At 45.3% G+C, this 20,590-nt stretch overlaps 1 protein-coding gene across 1 annotated transcript in view; it reads left to right on the top strand.

The window, feature by feature from the left end:
- LOC308080327 (uncharacterized protein) overlaps window positions 1–20,590 on the top strand; it is a 91,377-nt gene that overhangs the window by 66,417 nt on the left and 4,370 nt on the right. The window contains exons 18-22 of the mRNA XM_080422140.1: window positions 1,260–1,433; window positions 1,524–1,697; window positions 1,788–1,961; window positions 4,515–4,664; window positions 4,840–4,889. Of these exons, the coding sequence (XP_080278266.1) occupies window positions 1,260–1,433; window positions 1,524–1,697; window positions 1,788–1,961; window positions 4,515–4,664; window positions 4,840–4,889 (722 nt within the window). The remainder of the gene's footprint in view (window positions 1–1,259; window positions 1,434–1,523; window positions 1,698–1,787; window positions 1,962–4,514; window positions 4,665–4,839; window positions 4,890–20,590) is intronic.

A 20,590-nucleotide genomic window follows, 5' to 3' on the forward strand; every position in this document is an offset into this window, starting at 1 on the left:
CCACCGAGTGAGCTGTTAGGAGAGCGATCGACTTGCCAAAAGTTGCAAAGTTAATCATCACATTATCATTGGTCAATTAGTGTAGCTGTATAAAGTTAATCATCACACTATCATTGGTCAATAGTGTAGCAGTATAAAGTTAATCATCACATTATCATTGGTCAATAGTGTAGCACAGGGGTTTTCAACTGATTTTGACCCAGGGACCACCATCCTGACTAAGAGCAACCTGGGGACCACCACTATAGTGCGTGGTGGGTCCATCATAGACCCACCCCACTTTTTCCCCGATATCGATATCCGATATTCCGATATTGTCCAACTCCTAATTTCCGATACCGATATCAACCGATACCGATATATGCAGGCTTTTTCACCAAAAGTCAACTAATTGTCAGGAACAACACATATCTAATCAAATCAAATAGCTATAATATCAACATAATATAAAACAAAAATACAGTGATTTTGTTGGTTTTCAATGAAGTGAGTCCTGTGACTCAATGGTGAGTCCCACTAATCTTAGATTAGATGTTGGCCTATTTGACAGTGCAGAAGCATAATTGCTTTTATGCCTATAACATTAACGAGCTTCAACAAGTGTCAGCTGGACACAGACACACACACCTGCCCTCTGCAGTGCTCTAATTTGAAAGTGACTGGGGTCTGTCTCTTTTCTCAGCAAAAGCCCTTGAATGTGATGGAATATGATTAAGGATTACTGTGATTATGGAAAGATCACATTTCATATCACACAAACCATACAGTGAGAACTCCTGAAACGTATTAAAAGCAACAACAAAACAAGTTTTATTTTTGTATTTATTTTTATTCTGAATGCATGGCCAGGGACCACCTGCAATGTCCGCGGACCACCGGTTTAAAACCCCTGGTGTAGCAGTATAAAGTTAATCATCACATTATCATTGGTCAATAGTGTAGCAGTATAAAGTTAATCATCACATTATCTGTGGTCAATAGTGTAGCAGTATGAAGAGTTTGTAGAAGAACTGTGTAAATAGCTCAACACAACTATTATTATGAGTGGTTTCTCCAAATTAAAGACAAAATGCCACAAAATGCCACAATGTGTGTGTGTGTGTGCGCGTGTGTGTGTGTGTGTGTGTGTGTGTGTGCGTGTGTGTGTGTGTGTGTGTGTGCGTGTGCGTGTGCGTGTGCGTGTGCGTGTGTGTGTGTGTGTGTCTATCTTTATATTACATGATATTAAATATATGATTTTATAACTTTGTTCTCTTCAGCCTGAGTGGCTGTAACCTATCAGAGAAATGCTGTGAGGCGTTATCATCTGCTATCAGTTCCAAGTCCTCCATCCTGAGGGAATTGGACCTCAGCAACAACGATCTACAGGATTTGGGAGTCAAAGAGCTCTCTGGTGGACTGGGGAGTCCAGACTGTAAACTGGAGACCGTCAGGTCAGTATTCCTTAACCTTTTCAACCAATTTCAGCTGGTGCACGTGCATATATATTAAATATATGATTTTATAACTTTTTTCCTCATCAGGCTGAGTGGCTGTAACCTATCAGAGAAATGCTGTGAGGCGTTATCATCTGCTATCAGTTCCAAGTCCTCCATCCTGAGGGAATTGGACCTCAGCAACAACGATCTACAGGATTTGGGAGTCAAAGAGCTCTCTGGTGGACTGGGGAGTCCAGACTGTAAACTGGAGACCGTCAGGTCAGTATTCCTTAACCTTTTCAACCAATTTCAGCTGGTGCACGTGCATATATATTAAATATATGATTTTATAACTTTTTTCCTCATCAGGCTGAGTGGCTGTAACCTATCAGAGAAATGCTGTGAGGCGTTATCATCTGCTATCAGTTCCAAGTCCTCCATCCTGAGGGAATTGGACCTCAGCAACAACGATCTACAGGATTTGGGAGTCAAAGAGCTCTCTGGTGGACTGGGGAGTCCAGACTGTAAACTGGAGACCGTCAGGTCAGTATTCCTTAACCTTTTCAACCAATTTCAGCTGGTGCACGTGCATATATATAAGCAACAATGCAAATGAAATAATATGCAGCTAAAGTAGAAAATATAAAATGTTCACTACGTTGCACCCTTTATTCATTGGATTTGGCCTTCAATAGATCTGTATTAAAGAGTCATTTTTTGTTGATTTACTATACTTCATTTTCTCTGTGTAGAGTTTGAGGAGAAAATCAGAGTTTGAGGAGAAAAAGTTAATCCCTTAAAACCTGTAGAACTCTTTAAAGGAGTAGTTCACCCAAAAAAATTACTTATTTTCTATGAATAGCACACCCCATGAAGCATTAAATTCATGGATTTGTTTTGTTTTGTTTTTGTCACATTCCTAAGCCAATAATTTGATTACCGGCGGAAAGATGCTAATGTATCCGGTAGGAGACTCAAAGTAGACTCTTTGTGTCTCCTACCAGAAATACACTGGTCATCAAATTATTGGCTCAGGAATGCGACTAAAACTATAGAAAATAATCCATGAATTCAAGGCTTCATGGGGTGTGTAATTGATAGAAAATAAGTCATTTTGGGGTGAACCACTCCTTTAAACCTGTAGAACCACCACTCATTAAAACCAGGAAAGCATCTGTGTCATTATATACTTTGGCTATTCAAAAATTGCAGATATACAGTACAAGCTCATAGTGCGTCACTTTGTGCCACACTATGAGCTTGCAAATCCATTTAACTCAGAAAACTCAAGATGAAATCAAATTAAGATAAAGGTGTTAATCCAAAACAAAACCAAAGTAAAGAGTTTTGATTAATTACCCCAAAAAAATTAAAGCAAAATATTAATCTGCTTATCAGTTAAAGTGTAGGTTGAAAAAGAAAATTCCTGAATGAGCAGCTGCTTCCCCTCTTTCTATCTCATATTTAAAGGAGGAGTTCACCCAAAAAATGACTTATTTTCTATCAATTGCACACCCTATGAAGCCTTGAATCCATGGATTCTTTTTTGTTTTTGTCGCATTCCTAAGCTAATAATTTGATTCCTGTCTCCTACCGGCTAATGTATCCGGTAGGAGACACAAAGTAGATTATTTGTGTCTCCTACCGGAAATACACACGGTCATCAAATTATTGTCTTAGGAATGCCACAAAAACAAAAATAAATCCATGAAATCAAGGCTTCATGGGGTGTGTAATTGATAGAAAATAAGTAATTTTTTGGGTGAACTCCTCCTTTAAATGCACTCCTCCTCATGAGGTTCTTCTTTAGTCCAGGCATTTCATTATTTTATTTGATGGCTGCCATGATGATCTTAACCCCACAGTTAATCAGCCTAGCAGTAGCAGCTTAAAGGAGGAGTTCACCCAAAAAAAAAAATCTATCAATTGCACACCCCATGAAGCCTTGAATCCATGGATTTATTTTGTTTTTTGTCGCATTCCTAAGCCAATAATTTGATGCCCGGGTGTATTTCCGGTAGGAGACACAAATAATCTACTTTGTGTCTCCTAGCGGATACATTAGCCGGTAGGAGACAGGAATCAAATTATTAGCTTAGGAATGCGACAAAAAAACAAATAAATCCATGGATTCAAGGCTTCATGGGGTATGCAATTGATAGAAAATAAGTCATTTTTTGGGTGAACTCCTCCTTTAAGTGGCCACATATTAGGTAACAAGACCAGGACACCTGGTTCTGCCAGACCCAGATTGAAGTCCTAGTATGTAACACACCTACAAAACACTTTATTACTGAAGTTCATGATGTCATGAATAGTTCGTGACGAAAGGGGACGTCACAAACTTTTTTTTGGCTGGGGCCGAAGGACAAATGGCCCCTGCCCATGTATGGACGAAACAGGTACAAAGCTTCATGTAAGCCCGACCCCTTGGGTCTGGCAAAAAGGGATCCCAGCCATTCAGCAACTACTTCACTTATTTGACCTATTTTATCTGCTCCCACATGCATAATCTAATCTGTCAGCAGATCTCACAAAATACTTGGATAGGAGCTTTCTTGGGGGTAGGCCTTTGATCAGGATTTAAACTGTGCTTTACCCAATCAAAATGGAGTGGGTGTGACTGATACGTAAACCTCTGCCTTGTGTGTTGTAAAGTGGAATGTATGTAAAACAGTCAAAGGAGATGCATAATGCATTGGATATAATAGTTCACTTCATGGGCTAGTGTAAGTCGGAGGTGAAACGTAGCACCCAAAAGTTGTTGAAACACAAAAAGGTTGGAGATAAACTTTGTATTCTTTACTCAGTTTGGTCAACAGCCATTAGACAGTGAAGTGCAGAGAACTTTATTCTTGAGACAACTTGGCCACTTGACTTTTATATGGACCAAGCCCCATCAAACAAACTGAGTATCAGTCCTCAATTCCACGTAGCAAAGGTCCTTTTGTTAGGAAAAAGCGGCAACATTGTATTGACCTCGTCTTATTACGTGTGTGTGTGTGTGTGTGTGTGTGTGTGTGTGTGTGTGTGTGTGTGTGTGTGTGTGTGTGTGTGTGTGTGTGTGTGTGTGTGTGTGTGTGTGTGTGTGTGCAGGTTGTCCCGCTGTATGATCACAAAGGAAGGCTGTTCTTATCTGGTCTCGGCTCTGAGATCCAACTCTCATCTCAAAGTGTTGGATTTAAACTACAATCACCCAGGAGACGGAGTAAATCTCCTCTCTGCTCTACCACTGGAGACTCTGAGGTATGGAGAGAACTGCTGTCACTCATTGTAAATGTGTTCTAGTTGAGTAAGGAAAACATATGGTGATTCTGTACAATATTATTTAATGTTTCATCCTGAAAAATCACAATCAATTATTGTTTATATTATTGAATGGAATATGCAGACATTTACTTTGTATCTCCTCCACCCCCAGAATCGAACATTGTGGCGAGTGCAGGCTGCACCCTTTGCGCCCCGACAAGTGTAAGTGTGAATTATGTTTCATTCATTAAAAAAATCAAGTATCACACATCCAGCTATGTAGATGAACAGCTCATATACACAGCAACATTTGACATTCACTCATTCACTTCCTACTGTTAATGAAGATGATAATCACTATAAGTGTAATGTGTTTTCATTCACAAGAATCCCCTGTAAATGGGTAAGGTTGTAACAGTTTAAACATCCATCTTGGAGTTGCGGTTCGGCCTTCCGTGGCCCATTAACTTGCAGGGACAACATTAGCATGAGTGGTTTTGGTTGGTCATTGGCCCATTGTTCTCCGGTTACAAGCCTAATCCCCGCCCATCAGTATCGCTCCTCTCTGTGGTGGTGTAAAGTAACTAAGTACATTTACTCAAGTACTGTACTTAGGCTAAGTACAATTTTGAGGTATTTTTTACTTTACTGGAGTAATATCCACTGGGTGAATATTCAACCTGAGGCTGAAACTAACTTCACCACGGTGGGAAGCAGCCAGTATTGCGTTAGGGACAGAATCTCGAGGTTACGTATGTAACCCCAGTTTCTATACCTTCGAAGTAATATATTCACTTATGGGATAACATCTCCCCCTGGCGATGCACAGAGCACTACACATGGACTCCCGCGACAATTCTATTGGATAGGGTCATGTTACGCAAACCGGTATTCCGGAAGGGGTATAAAACCCCTTGTGTAACTGGGATACGCCCTCTTAATAACTTCCCTCTGCACGCCAAATGCGCACAGAAGGGGTATTAGGTGAATATAGTACTTCGAAGGTAAAGAAACTGGGGTTACATACGTAACCTCTAGTTGTCTTTTCCCTTCTTCATAATATATTCACTTATGGGACACATAAACTCCCCTGGGGAGCTAAGTCACACGACCCTACCCATCCGTACGCCCTTGGCCCCAGGTCCCGCCCCCAGGTGAGACCCCGGCCTTGTGGGCGCCCCGGCCCACCGGGCCAGGATGCGGAGAAGGTACCAGAAGGAAAGGCCCTGACAGACCACACGGTCTGCCTCATTCAACTAATGGGCAGACACAAGTCTATCCCATACTGAAATGAGAACCAGGGCCTCCTCCCCCGCGGACCCAAGCCTAGCTGGTCCAGGGGAGGCCTAAGAGGAAGAACAAGCCGGAAGAAAAAGCATGCCCCTAGGCCTGCTCATCTCTCCCCTGGCTTGAAACAGCCGCTACACCCAAGACCGTTGGCCTAGCCACGCCTTCCTCTGACCAGTCCGGCCAAAAGAGACGAACAACTGTGAGGATCCACGGCCGGCCGCCGTCTTCTGGCAGTAGAGCCTCAGCGCTCTTACTGGACAAAGACAGTGCAACCGTCTATCCTCCACCGACGCGAACGGCAGTGGATGGAAAGCTACCAGCTCAACCGGGGCCCGGGCCACCATGCCAGTCTTAGACACAAACGCCAAGTTGGGTTTAAGCAAAACCCTCTTGCCGTCGTCTGAGAACCACATGCATTCAGAACTCACCGAGAGTGCCTGCATGTCACTGACCCGCTTAGCTGTACACAGGGCCACCAGGAGGACCGTCTTGAGACTCACGATCCTCATATCTGCAGACTCAACGGCTCAAAAGTAGGACGGCAGAGTGCACCCAGCACCACCTCCAGGTCCCACTTCGGGAACAGAGGCCTGTTAACCGGCCTGGCCCGCCTAGCACCGTTCATGAAACGGCGCACCAGCGAATGATGACCCACCGTCTTGCCATCAAACCCCTCGTGACAAGCGGAAATGGCTGCCAGGTACACCTTAACAGTAGAGAAAGCCAGATCCTGATTCAAGCTGTCTTGCAGGAAAACAAGGATGCTGTCCACCGGTGCCTGGAAAGCCACCACTGACGGTGACTGTTCCAAACACGAGGACACAAACAAGTTCCACCTGACGTCATACGCCAATCTCGTGGAAACGGCCCTAGCCCCCTGTATGGTAGCCACCACATCAGGAGGCAACCCCTGCGAACTCAGATTCGCCCTTTCACGGGCCAGACCCACAGGTCCAGTTCCTGGGGGTTCTCGTGGAACACCTCGTTCCCTCCCTGTCTCAGCAGGTCTCTGAACAGAGGGAGGGGCCACGGCTCGCCGGAAAGGAGGGGAGTAATCTCCGACCTCCACACGCCCCACGCCGGGGCCACCAGCAACACTGACAGGCCCTGGAGCCTGACCCTCTCCAGAGTTGGGGGGATCAGCTCCAGAGGCGGGAAAGCATACAGTAGTAAGTTCGGCCACTTGTGTGCCAAGGCGTCCACTCCCAAGGAGAGGTCCCTGTCCCTCACCGAGAAAAAGCGAGAACACTTCGCGTTCTCTCTGGATGCAAACAAGTCGACCTGAGGCCGGCCTAACCTGGCCCAAATCAGGTCCACTACTTGTGGGTTGAGGGACCACTCCCCGTACGAAGCCTGCCCCATGACAGTAGGTCCGCCCCGCAGTTCAGGAGGCCCGGTACATGAGAGGAGTGTATCGACACTAAGCGCGAGTCGCACCAAAGCGTCAGATCGCGTGCTAGCTTGTCCAACACACGGGAAGCCAAGCCTCCTTGTTTGTTGACATAACACATCGTTGTGGTGTTGTCCGTCCTGAACAGAACATGACACCCCAGGATGCGGCTCTCGAAGTGTTTGAGAGCGAGGAAGACAGCCAGCAGCTCCAGGTAATTGATGTGGGCCTCCCGCAGGACAGGATCCCACGTCCCCCTGGCCGAGTAGCCCTCATAGACAGCCCCCCAACCTGAGAGGCTGGCGTCCGTGGTAATAACCTTCCGTGACACTACAGCGCCTATTCTGACCCCCTCGGACAGAAAGGCCGCTCGTGACCATGGTCGGAGTGCCTCCACGCACCGTGGTGACACCACCACCTTCCGAGAACCCATGGTGTGCGGGATCCCTAGAGCTCTTATCCACCTCTGAAAAGGTCTCATGTGGAGTCTGCCCAACCGAACCAGGTGTATGGCCGATGCCATGAGACCCGCCGCTTGCATGCATGTTCTGTACGTGACTCGACGCCCCAGGTGAAGAGACCTCACGCATGCCAGAAAACCGGCTATTCTGTCCTGAGACAGACGCGCCATCAGTGTGGTCGAGTCCAGCGAGATCCCTATGAAGGTGGCCTGCTGAGATGGAATCAGGACACTCTTCTGAGCATTGATTGTGAACCCCAGTGATGTCAAGTATGCAATGGCCACCTCCGTGTGCCGCGCCACCTCTTCCCTTTCGAGCCCGCGGCCAGCAGCCAGTCGTCGATGTACGTCGACAGGCGTAGACCCTGCTGCCTCAGTGGAGCTATGGCCGCATCGGTGCACTTCACGAACACTCGGGGGCTCAGTGACATGCCAAACGGGAGCACCGTGTACTCGTACACTCTCCCTTCGTAGCCAAAGCGCAGGAACTTTCGGTGCGGAGGGTAGATTGGGACGTGAAAATAGGCTTCCTTGAGATCTATGCTCGTCCACCAATCTCCCTGTCGTATCGAGCGTAACAACGTCCCCGTTGTTATCATTCGGAAGTTGAAGACCTTAAAAAATCTGTTGAGGCCCTTCAGATTCAGAATAGGTCTCACCCCCCCCTTTCTTTTTCACCAGGAAATACTCCGAATAGAACCCCAACCGGTTCTGATCCGGAGATAGTTCCCTGATTGCTCCCTTGCTCAGGAGAGACAAAATAACCTCCCTCAGCGTCACGGCCGCTCGGCCCGACGCGCGAGAAAACAACACTTTGTCTGTCATCGGAGGTTTGCTGGAGAATTGCAACCTGTAGCCCTTATGAACGGTGCGTAATACCCAGGGATTCGGTTTGCAAGCTTTCCATTGATGTAGGCACTGAGCGAGTGGATTCGTGGGGGTGGAGGGGGTTGCTGACGTCACCATCCCCTCGGAGCGTGCGCCCGTTCCCATAGGAACCGGTGACGCCTTCGCTCCGATTAATGGTACCGTTGAGATGTCCGCTAGGGACAGCAGAGGTAGCGTTGGTCCGTTCGTTAGACATGGGAAAGTCAAGTGACCCAGGACGGGAGCCTTCTGTGATGTCAACATCCGCAACGGACTGTTTACCAGACAAGAGGAAGTCACGTGACTCAACCCTCCGACATGTAAACTTCCGCCCTGCCTCGGTCGCCGCCATCTTGTCCCGGTCTGTCCGTCGCGCTGAGAGTGACGACAGAGCGACCCTCCCCGAAGGAGGCGTTCTGCCGCCCACCAGCAGAGGCGGACGAGGCACAGTACTCAAACGGCTGTAAACACGCCGAACCTCCCCACCCGCCATCTTGGAGGGACTGTGGGAGATTCGAGTGGCCATTTTGAGTTCCCCCCGACCCACATTGGCGCTTGGGCGCCCTCTGCTGGACGGGGGAAAGAAATGGCGTAGAGTTTTTACGTTTACAGGAGGCACTTGTTTTAAACCCTGAAATCGATACATTCGAGACATTTGATTCATTGCAAAAGGTTGTACTACCTACATTTGATTCAATTTGTTCATTGTATGCATAGGATTTGTCCCAGCAGTGTTCGGAATGCCCTCCAGGGGGCAAACCGAGCACTGTGGGCTCATTAAAGAGTGATGATAAGGGGCACGGTGGCGCAGTCGGTAGCGCTGTCGCCTCACAGCTAGAAGGTCCTGGGTTCGATTCCCGCCGGGGACGCTGTGGGCGCTGGGGGCGTGTCTTCTCCTCCGCGTCATCAGCGCCCATACCCTAGGTGGGGTTGGCGAAAGGGCCTACTCTGTGTGGAGTTTGCATGTTCTCCCCGTGTCTCCTAGGGTAGTTAATACCCTCACAAAAACATGTAGTAATCCTGGTCGCTATACTGCCTCCCCCATGACAGTCGGGGCGCCTGATGGAGGGGAAGGGAACTGGTTGGAATAACGTGTTCCTTCCACGAGCTACGTCCAACCAGGGAAACTCCCCCCTGTCAGGTGACAAGAAGGTCAGTTGGCTCTCATGCCTGAAGGAAGCATGAGCTCGGCCCTGGCCTCCCTACTGTGGGGGACTGGTGTAGTGCTGGTGTAGGGCGGGTGTAGCGCCCAGGATCACTTAGGAAATTGGCACCGGGTGAAAAAATGGGTTACAAAAATCACGGGATAAAAACAATTAAAAAATAAATAAATTAAAGAGTGATGATGACGGGGGTCCTCCCTGACTTCGGGGACCGATCCGCATCGTTCTTTGACACGTGAAATAATGAGCGGTTGTGTAATTGGCAATACTTTTATTCCACACATAGGCTGCACATGTACACACATTGGGACCACAGGACGACATATCAACTGAACCTTGTCTCTTTTAGTCTTTTTGCACCCGAGGAGCCGCCCTTGGCTCTCTCCATCGGGGCAAGGTGAGCGCCAGTCCTCTTTCCCAACTGCAGCTGGGGAATGGGTCCCACTCCACGCCTTCCTAGTGGTCGTGGAGGGGCCAGCTGAAAGCCCGGTGAGACCGGGTCGGGACTGTCATTTACCCTGCCCTCTGCGGCTAGCCCCCGTGTCCTTGCGTTGGGGCCTAGGGGAAGAGGGGGGGGGGGGGGACTTCATTCTCTCCAAGTCCGCGCAGAGAGACATGGCCCGGCCCGTCCACATCACTCTGTTGCAGGTACAGAGGATGGAGAGCTGCATTAGGCGGTAGAGCTCCTTCGCGTCTCTGACCCACTCGCGATGGAGCTCCTCCGCGCTCTTGATCCCCGCAGGTTTGGCCACAAGCTCCATGAGCTTTACGTTGGCCGATCCCTGGAGTAAGGACACGGCGTTGAAAGCCTTGGCCGCCAGCCCCGAGGCCTTGTAGGGCCGCGGTGTTGGCCCTCCTGGCGTTGTCTGCGAAGACGGGCCTGACCTCCGAGGACCGCGCCGGAGCCTTTTCTGCCCTCTTCGATGCCCTTGGCCAGGACCGGGTCCATTGGGGGGAGGTGACGATCCCCAGGTCCGCTGCGGACATGACCTCCACCACAAAGCCTAGCTTGGTGGGCTCTTTCTTCTCCTCCCAAGAGAACTGCAACGCCTCCCTGATGCCGCCGGCCTCGGGGAGCAGCTTCGACTCCACCTGCCGGGTAGGAAGGGGCGCCAGTCCCTGGAAGTCTGGAACCGGGGCTCCACCGGACACCTTCAGGGTCTCCATCGGCTGTTCAAGGCCGCACCTGGCGATGGCCCGCCTGAAGATGGCCGAGACGGGCTCGGGGGGCTCTGTGTCCTCGGCAGAGGCCCCCACTGTGGGTGCAGGAGGATCGACCCCCCCTGGGCTGGTCATAGTGATCTCCTGGACCTCCTGGTAGGAGGTGATCTCCCCCTCTTCTTCCTCCTCCCCACCTTCATCGATGCCGTCGTCTGCTCCGTCGAACTCTCCGCCGTCGGAGTAGTCGCTGTCCTCTGTCCTCTGGCGTCTGTATGTCGCCCCAGGAGGAGAGGGGGGGGAGGAGGAGGGAGAGGCGCCGCTGCTGTAGTGGAGCTGCACTCCACTGGCCACAGCAGCAATGGTGGAGACCGGCGACGAGGCCATAGCCCCGGAGGCGACCTCGCGCCGGCCATTAGTAGCACCGCTGCTCCTCGGGGCGGTGTGCAAAGGTGGGCCCCAAGGCTTCCATCTTCTAGCGGAGCCCTAGGCCCCGCGGCGAGGGGAGCGCCGCTGTGTCCGCTGCTTGTGGAGGCCGTGAGGTTCCTGGCCCTCGGGAGCCGATGGTCCAAGTGGAAAATAGTGAAGCACGCGCAGGCCTTACAGGCGTCCTCGTCACCTGGGTAGTAGTGGGCGACGTATGCGTGGTTCACCCCCAAGCAGGACATGCAGACGCGGTGTGGGTCATCCGCTGCGACGCGGAGGCAACAGCCCTCCAGGCCGCATTCCCTCAGAGACTCCATTCTCTTTCTTTTCTCTCCGACAAGTGGCGTAGACAAAAGGCTAACTAGGCCTAGCTTTAGCTTAATTAGCGTAGCCTAGCTTGCTAATAGCTTCCAAGCTAGCTAGAAGCCACGCAGGAAAACAGAGAGGATAGGAAAGTAAATAAATCGCGGGAGCGTAACGAAAACTTTGTTTGAAATACCTGTGGAACGAGCACAAGTGCCCTCGCTTTGGGATCAGCTGGATTTCAAGTAAGTTTCTCCGTAGATGTGTCTTGGCTCGTGCGCATTCGCTGTGCAGAGTGAAGTAAGAGGGCGTATCCCAGCTACACGAGGGGTTTTATACCCCTTCCGGGATACGGGTTTGCGTAACATGAACCTTTCCAATAGAATTGTCACGGGAGTCCATTTGTAGTGCTCTGTGCATCGCCAGGGGGCGATGTTATCCCATAAGTGAATATATTATGAAGAAGGGAAAAGACAACTGTATAGACAATATAACATTGTAGCGAACACAGCAGCTAGGTGAGAGCGGCCCCAGCTAAACAACAGGCCGCTCGACGTTAGTTTGTATAGAAGTATTTTACTGAAGATGTGGACAAAACAATGGTGGAGTAACGAGGCCAGTAGCTTAGCATTGTTAGCCCGTCGTCAAGCGTCATGGCTGAACGTACACCTGGTGTTTGCATTTCTCCATTTACAACTCATACATCTACATAAACGTTCAGAATTCAAATATAAAGTGCTTATCTCATGGCCACGGGTGTTATAATTATGTACGGGCCCTCATAAGTACCCGCATCTTCTGTATTGTTCAATAAAAAGCATTTTGATCCGATTGGTGGCCATTTTCTCGTTTTCTTTTTCCAACTACGCGGCCGTATCGGTTGGGGGGTGTATTGTACTCTGATACGTTATAACTCTAAGAGAAAATGGCCGCCGATCGGATTAAAATGCTTTTTATTGAACAATATGGAAGATACTTAGACCCACCCGAAGTGAATTGTAACATGAGGTAAGCACTTTATATTTGAAATCTGAACGTTAATGTAGATGTACGGGTTGTAAATGGAGAGTGCAAACACCAGGTTGGAGTTAATCCAGGACGCCCATGCTACACCCGTAGCCCGTAGCGAGCTACTTTTGTTTATCCGTTGTCACGGCAACCTAGCTGGTGCGTGTCTTTATTATTAATAGGTAAACCTCGACTATAGTCGACTACCAGTGGGTTTTTTTTTTTTTCAAATTTAGTGGTGGAAGAAGCACTCGTGGTAGCAATACCACAATATAAAAATACTCTGTTACAAGTAAAAGTGCTCAAAATGTTACTTGAATTCAATCAAAGTAAAAGTACTAAAGTATTGGTATCAAAATATACTTAAAGTACCTAAAGTATAAGTACTAAAATGTTTGAAAATAGCTGATCTACAAGCTCACAACGCGTCGCAATGCGCATTGTGAGCTTGTAGATCGGTTATTTTCAAATAGCCTATGTATAAAATAGGGCTAAAGTGGTTAATGTATGTTTTATAATGTAATAATGTATATCTGCAAAGTAACTAGTTACTAAAGTTTCAAATTATTGTAGTGGAGTAAAAGTACAATATTTTCCTCTGAGTAGTGGAGTGGAAGTTAAAGTATTGAAAATACTCCAGTAAAGTAAAAATACCTAAAAAATGTACTTAAGTACAGTACTTGAGTAAATGTACTTAGTTACTTTCCACCACTGGTCAAATGAGTCGACTAGTAAAAATCCGAAAATGATGTGTTGTAGCAGTGGGCAACATTTTAATTGTGTTGCACCACATTTCTATAGAGTGGAGAGCTGACTGAAAGTTGTCAATAGGGGAGTGATTAGAGGAGTGGCTAGGTTGAATAAATTACCCATTGTTCACGCCCATTACCTGGAGCTGAGAGGTGCTAGAAGTGGAAATTCTTTAGAAGGGATTATCTCAGTTTGGACTATTATAGATAACAAGATTCAAATGGTCACATCTTCTTCAATTGTTTTCCAGTTTCAATGAATGACACTTCATATGAAAGCTTATATTCTGTACTTTAACAATCTGTAATAAAATGAAAAATTACAAATGCCCCCTTGAGGCCTAAAGCACTGTACCCGCTCACATATTGCCTCAAAAGTAAAAGTACTCATTGTGCAGAATGTCCTATTTCACAAGTTCAAAATGTATACAAAATCTTTTGAAAATAGCCGATCTACAAGCTCAAAATGTGTCACGATGCGACACATTGTGAGCTTGCAGATCTGCTGTTTTCAAATGGCTGAATTATATATAGGGCTGAAGTGGTTAGTGTATGTTTTGTAATAATAATAAAAATCTACAAAGTAACTAGTAACTAAAGTTTTCATTTAATTGTAGTGGAGTAAAAGCACAATTCTTCCTCTGAGATGTAATGGAGTAGAAGTAAAGGTATTGAAAATTGGAAATACTCCAGTAAAGTAAAAGACAAATAGCTCAAAATTGTACTTAAGTACAGTTCTTGAGTAAATGTACTTAGTTACTTTCCACCACTGTGTAAATACGAAAATAATGCATGAGTAGCAAGTTATTTTAGTCATCCAAATCCACTCAAATCCACTTCCGAGTTTGTTTTTCCATTACATCCACTACTAAGTACAGCACAAAGAAACATTTATTAACCGCAAAATCCCTGTGAGGGCCTCAGGCCGACTTCTGCCCCGCGAGAGCAGCTTGGCGAGAGCCAAGTGAGTGCCCACACAGAGCGGGCACTCGAGTGGGCACTGTTGGAGTTGCACCAAGGTGGGAATTGTTTTGATCATTCCCACACAGAAGGGTACCCTCAGATGCCAAAATTGGACGCCAAAGGCTCCTGATCAAGCAACAGAATATGACATATTGGGGTGAGAACAGGTTGGACAACGATTCTCCAATGATGCTTCATTTCAGAGAGAGAGAGAGAGAGATTGATTGATTGATTGAATACTTTATTTAGAAAGACATGGTAAAAGTAACAGTAACAAACATGGAAGTACAATTCACAATACAAGGTCCTCTAAACTGGATCGCTCATAAAAGCACTTATTTAAAATGAGATCCCTGTGCACTCAAATCATGATGACATTTAAGAAGAATACAAATATACACTACTATTCAGAACGTCATACAATACAAAAAACAAGAGAGAGAGAGAGAGAGATGCCACAACAGTTTTGCAGAGCAGGGCGGCTTGGTATGAATTCATCAATATAAATTTGAACTTTGATCACAACATTCAATGAAAAAAGGTGACAACCTGAGTCTGCAGTGTTTGATTCTTCTAACCTAATCGAATGTTGGTGATAAAGTCAGGTCTAGTATTAAACAATGATGTGTAGATTTGATTTGTACAGGAGATTTCAGCCTGCTGTGTCAAAGCATCCAATAGACTTTCAGAGAGCATTCATTGAAACATGGTTGTAGACTAGTTGTCAAATAACAATAATTGTAATCAAACGTAGCGTAATCACTGAGAAAAAATACTGAAATGTACAGTAGTGGAAAGTAAGTAAGTACATTTACTCAAGTACTGTACTTAAGTACTATTTTGAGGTACTTTTACTTTACTTGTGTATTTCCATTTATTTGATACTTTATACTTCTAATCCATTACATCTCAGAGGCAAATATTGTATTTTTTACTCCACTACAATAATTTGACAGCTTGCGGATGTATTATTACAAAACATACATTAATCACTTAATGGGATAGTTTTTCTATGGATTAGTCACCCCATGGAGACGTGAATTCATAGATATATTTTAGTTTTTGTCTCATTCCTAAGACAATAATTTGATGACCAGCGGACCGGTAGGCAGCACATTATTGCCTTAGAAATGCGACCAAAAAAAAATCTATGAATTCAAGTCTCCATGGGGTGACTAATCCATAGGAAAAAAGTCATTTTGAGGGTGAACTATCCCTTTAGCCCTATTCTATACTTGATCTTTTTAGCTGATCTACAAGCTCATACTTCTTCCACCAGGAAACCCTGGCCTGTATACACTTATACTGTATGTTACATTAAATATTAAGCTAATCATCTGGGGACCCCCAAAAAATATTTGGGGACCCCTGTTTGGGAAGCACTGCTCTACAGCAGGGGAATGTAAGGTGGGATGAGGAACAGGGAATGGTGACAGCAGATACAACTTGTCAGTCAACAGTGAAATTATTCATCAGACTTGGTCTGTTACAGTTTAAATATTGTACGGTTGCAAGTGCCGATTATTTGCTTAGTGATTACGTTTTCAATTAGTTGAATAATCAAAAGTGCTTTTTACTTCTTCTTTTTTCATATATTTACTAATTGATGTGAAAAAAAATAGGTAGATTAGTCTGATTAACCACTGAAGCCAAATGTTACTGCTTGCTGTACAATGGTGTCATGCAGAAATAGAGAATATAGCATATATATATATATATACAGCTATTTTCACTATATACTTATGTACTGCTGTAAAAGAAAACACACACACTAGCAGATCTACAAGCTCAATGTGTCATGAGCTTGTAGATCTGCTATTTTCACTACTTTTGATTTAAACAAAGAAAACAAAGAAAATGGTATTATAAAATGAGATTTTAACCATTTTGAACATTATTTTTATTAAATTGATATTTTTTTGATGGCAAATTCAAATCAATTAGCTCTATTAACTGTTGCACATCCAGTTTAAAGTGCTACAAAAGCTTCATTTATCCAGAAGCAAGTTGTCCAGAATGTACCCAGGTCTAGATGTGACTTGTCTCAGATGTGCTCATGACCTGGTCATCCTTTGACATTCAGTAAGTTTCTGAATGTTCAAAACTGTCCCACATTTTGGACAGGAACATTTCATATTTTTGTGTGACACTGTCATTGATGCCAGTCAGTCCTCTGACTGTGATATTTGGTGTGGTTGTGGAGGGGACACTAGTGTCAACAGGTCAATGACAGGCCATCGCTTTGTCTTCATTTAGTTTGTCTTCATTTTAGGCCCTAGGAGGGGTCCACGCGTGACTGCTTATTTCTTTTTCTAGTTTGATTTTTTGGCATCCATAGGACCTCTAATATTGGGATTTTGATGATCCCAAGAAAAAAAGTGGTCCAAAGTGTGTTTTTTTCAATGTTTTATTAACCCTGTGAGACCTGCGGGATGGCTGTCTAGAACGCCGGCGAGACTGTCTTTCAGTAATCTCTCAAGAACAGATTCTGCACTGCGTTGGAATCTGTCGGGGAGGTTCGTCATAACGTGTGCGCATGGGCGTGCCTTCAGATCAGGAAGCAGGCCGCGCTTTACCCAATCAAATGTAGTGGGCGGGATTCACGTGTCCGTCGATCCTTCCCCCCTCGAAACAAACCGAAACTAATTTAACAATAGCGTCCGCGGAGCAGACAAAACCACGGAAAGATGTTCACATTTTAACTTACTCTTTCATCATAGAAACAAGTGGGCTTATAACCAAAACGATCCATGTTCTCTGGGAGAAGTGGTGTTAGTGTTCCGTGTAGAAATATTGTTAGTGGGAATGAAAACATAGTCGCACCAACCGGAAGTGATGCGCTGAAGGCATACACAAACACCGGTTTCCTTGCGCTCTGGTGTAACGTTTTCTTCCGCCCAGAGCCAACAGACATAGAATAAACAGCAGAGGGCGCTGTTTTTCATTTTCAGTTGGCGATGGGTTCCCAGATTGGTCTTTCAGAGACTGTGGAACGCTCAAATTTAGACGTCGCCCAAAGATAGAGATACCGTTTGATCCCAGACAACCTCAGGTTTCCAATGGGACCAACCTTGTCATGCTACCTTGTCATGCTACCTAATGATTCAAAGTTAAGACAACATTTTGTCGAGGGAAAAACGACCATCACCATTTTCCAAATGGTCCCTTGTAGTAAGGCGGGAATATGCCGTTTTCAATACACGATAGTGCACTTGGTGATACAAGCGCGAAATTTGGCACAGATGTCCTTCATATGACCCTAATTGATAATCAACCTCTGGCCACGCAGAAATCCTAAGATTTCAAGATGGCCACCACCAGTTTTCAAAATGGCTGCAACTGGGCCAACATTTTGGACTATATCACTTTGCTGGGGCTGTAATTTATTTCCCCCTTATTTTAATATAGGAGAATATGTTCGGAAGGTATTTCTACCAAGTAAGATAAAAAAATATATATTAGGTTCCAATATGGCGGCATATTTTCCAATATGGCTGCCGATAAATTGCATAAATGTACATTCACATGAGCTTGTAGCACATGTATTTGTATTAATTACCATACACAGAATCAATTTATAGCACATTTTAAAGTGATTTGGTAGCTTTTTAATGACCTAGGGCAACAGACTTTTCAATATGTTCACCAATAAATACAAAAACTTAGATATATATAGGGATATTTTCTCAAACAGGTGCTGACCTTTTTCTCTTTCCGTGGAAGGACAAAACTTTATGGCATCTGCTGAACGCATGAAAGAAGCAAAGACCTTATGACTTTGATCCAATAGCTGATGCATTTTCATGAAGGGGCATCTGAGCTGAGCTTTTTCAAGCCAAGTCTTTGTGTCTGGGTAGCTCAGTCGGTAGAGCTTTCACCTTCGGATCACATGGTCATGGGTTCGATCAGGATCAGTGTATGAGTAGGTACGGTGGGTGTGGCGCTCCACCTCAGCAATACCAGGGGGTCTATAAGATCCCTGCGTTCTCAGCTGATACTGACAATAAGTCTCAGACTTACTTAATATGAACCAGTGCAACTGCTATGACAACAACGTCAGTATCTGAGCTGCGAATCATGATGTGTCAGATGCGTAGATGTGTAGATTGCCTTTGGAAGGAGGGAAGGATCTCAGATGGATCCCTGTTCATGAAATTGCATCAGCTATTGAATCAAAGTCATCAGGTCTTTGCTTCTTTCATGCATTCAGGGGATGCCACACAGTTTCGTCCTTCCATGGAAAGGGAAAAAGGTCAGCATGGCAAACAACTTCTCCAAATTAGGTTCAACACCTGTTGCAATAAATGATAAACATATGCAAGTCATTGAGGAGTTCATAGTACTCATGTACTATAGAACTTCATAGAAGTAGTTCCTACAAGGAAGTGAATGCAAGTGAAGTGCATTCCAAGCAGGACATATATGGGGCCAGTCACTCTTGTGCAGTCCTGTTTGCCAAATTATGCCAGAGGCTGACACGATGTGGATGTAAAAAAGCATGTTCTGGACACTGCAAATGCTTTAAGTTTGGACTTATCTGCACACCCCTCTGTGGTTGCAGTTGCTAGTACACTGGCCTGTCACTTGCCCAGCCACCATTGTAAATGAGAATGTGTTTATAATGACTTGATAACAAAACAAAAAGTAAGCACTAAGCTTTACCAAGCTAATAAATCACTTTCAAATGTTCCATATATGGATTCTGTGTATGGTAATTAATACAAATACATGTACTACAAGCTCATGTGGATAAACCATAAGCAGATGCACATTTTTGCAATTTATCGGCAGCCATATTGGAAAACATGCCGCCACATTGGAACCTAATGTTATTTTTTATCGTACTTGGTAGAAATACCTCCAGAACATATTCTCATATATTAAAATAAGCCCCAGCAAAGTGATATAGTCCAAAACATTGGCCCAGTTGCAGCCATTTTGAAAACTGGTGGTGGCCATCTTGAAATCTTAGGAATTCTGCGTGGCCAGAGGTTGATTATCAATTAAGGTCATATGAAGGTCATCTGTGCCAAATTTCGCGCTTGTATCACCAAGTGCACTATGGTATCAATTTTCCGCCTTACTATTGAGCTGTCACCTCAATATATGTGAATGGAAATGGGTTACATGTATACCCACAAGCCTCCCCTGTACAGACATGTCAAATTTATGCCAATCTCATGCAGTTTTGGGCAAGAACCATGCAGTGTTTTGCATGCAGTACAAATATGTAATTTCTGCCTATTGTAAAAAGGAGACCACTGTAATGTATCTATAGCTGTATGAGACCACTGTACTGTATCTATAGCTGTATGAGACCACTGTACTGCATCTATATCCCACTGTACTGAATCTATAAACCACTGTACTGCATATATAGACCATTGTACTGCATCTAAAGACCACATACATTGACCACTGTACTGTATCTATAGACCACCACTATACTGCATCTCAACTCAACACAACTTTAAAAATTTATTTATAAAGCACCATTAACATGATGACTAGGTCACCCAAAGTGCTGTACAGGTTAAAACAAAACATAACATAAAAATGCAATATAAATAGACATTAGCATACAATACCAATGAAATAGAAACAAAAACAAAACATTAGCACCAGTAAATGAAAAACATGGACTGCCAGGCTCAGCTGTCGCTAAAGACCAGGCAAATTGGTCTTTAATAAAGATTGAAAAATATCAATTGACTAGGCAGCTCCGATGTGTAGGGGAAAGCTATGCCCCCTGTGGGGGGGGGTCGCCATGAAGGCTCAACAGATGCTCAACAGATGCACTAGAGTGGTCTAGAGATTCACTAGAGTGGTCTACAGATGCACTAGAGGGGTCTACAGATGCACTACCGGGGTCTACAGATGCACTAGAGTGATCTACAGATGCACTAGAGGGGTCTACAGAAGCCCTACAGGGGTCTACAGAAGCCCTACAGGGGTCTACAGAAGCCCTACATGGGTGTAGAGATGCACTACAGGGGTTTAGAGATGCACTACAGTGGTCTACAGATACACTACATGGTCTACAGATGCACTACAGTGGTCTATAGATGCACTACAGTGGTCTACAGATGCACTATAGTGGTCTACAGATGCACTACAGTGGTCTACAGATGCACTAGAGGGGTCTA

This window comes from Gymnoscopelus braueri, assembly GCF_963280865.1.
Source record: "Gymnoscopelus braueri genome assembly, chromosome: 24".
Taxonomy (NCBI): domain Eukaryota; kingdom Metazoa; phylum Chordata; class Actinopteri; order Myctophiformes; family Myctophidae; genus Gymnoscopelus; species Gymnoscopelus braueri.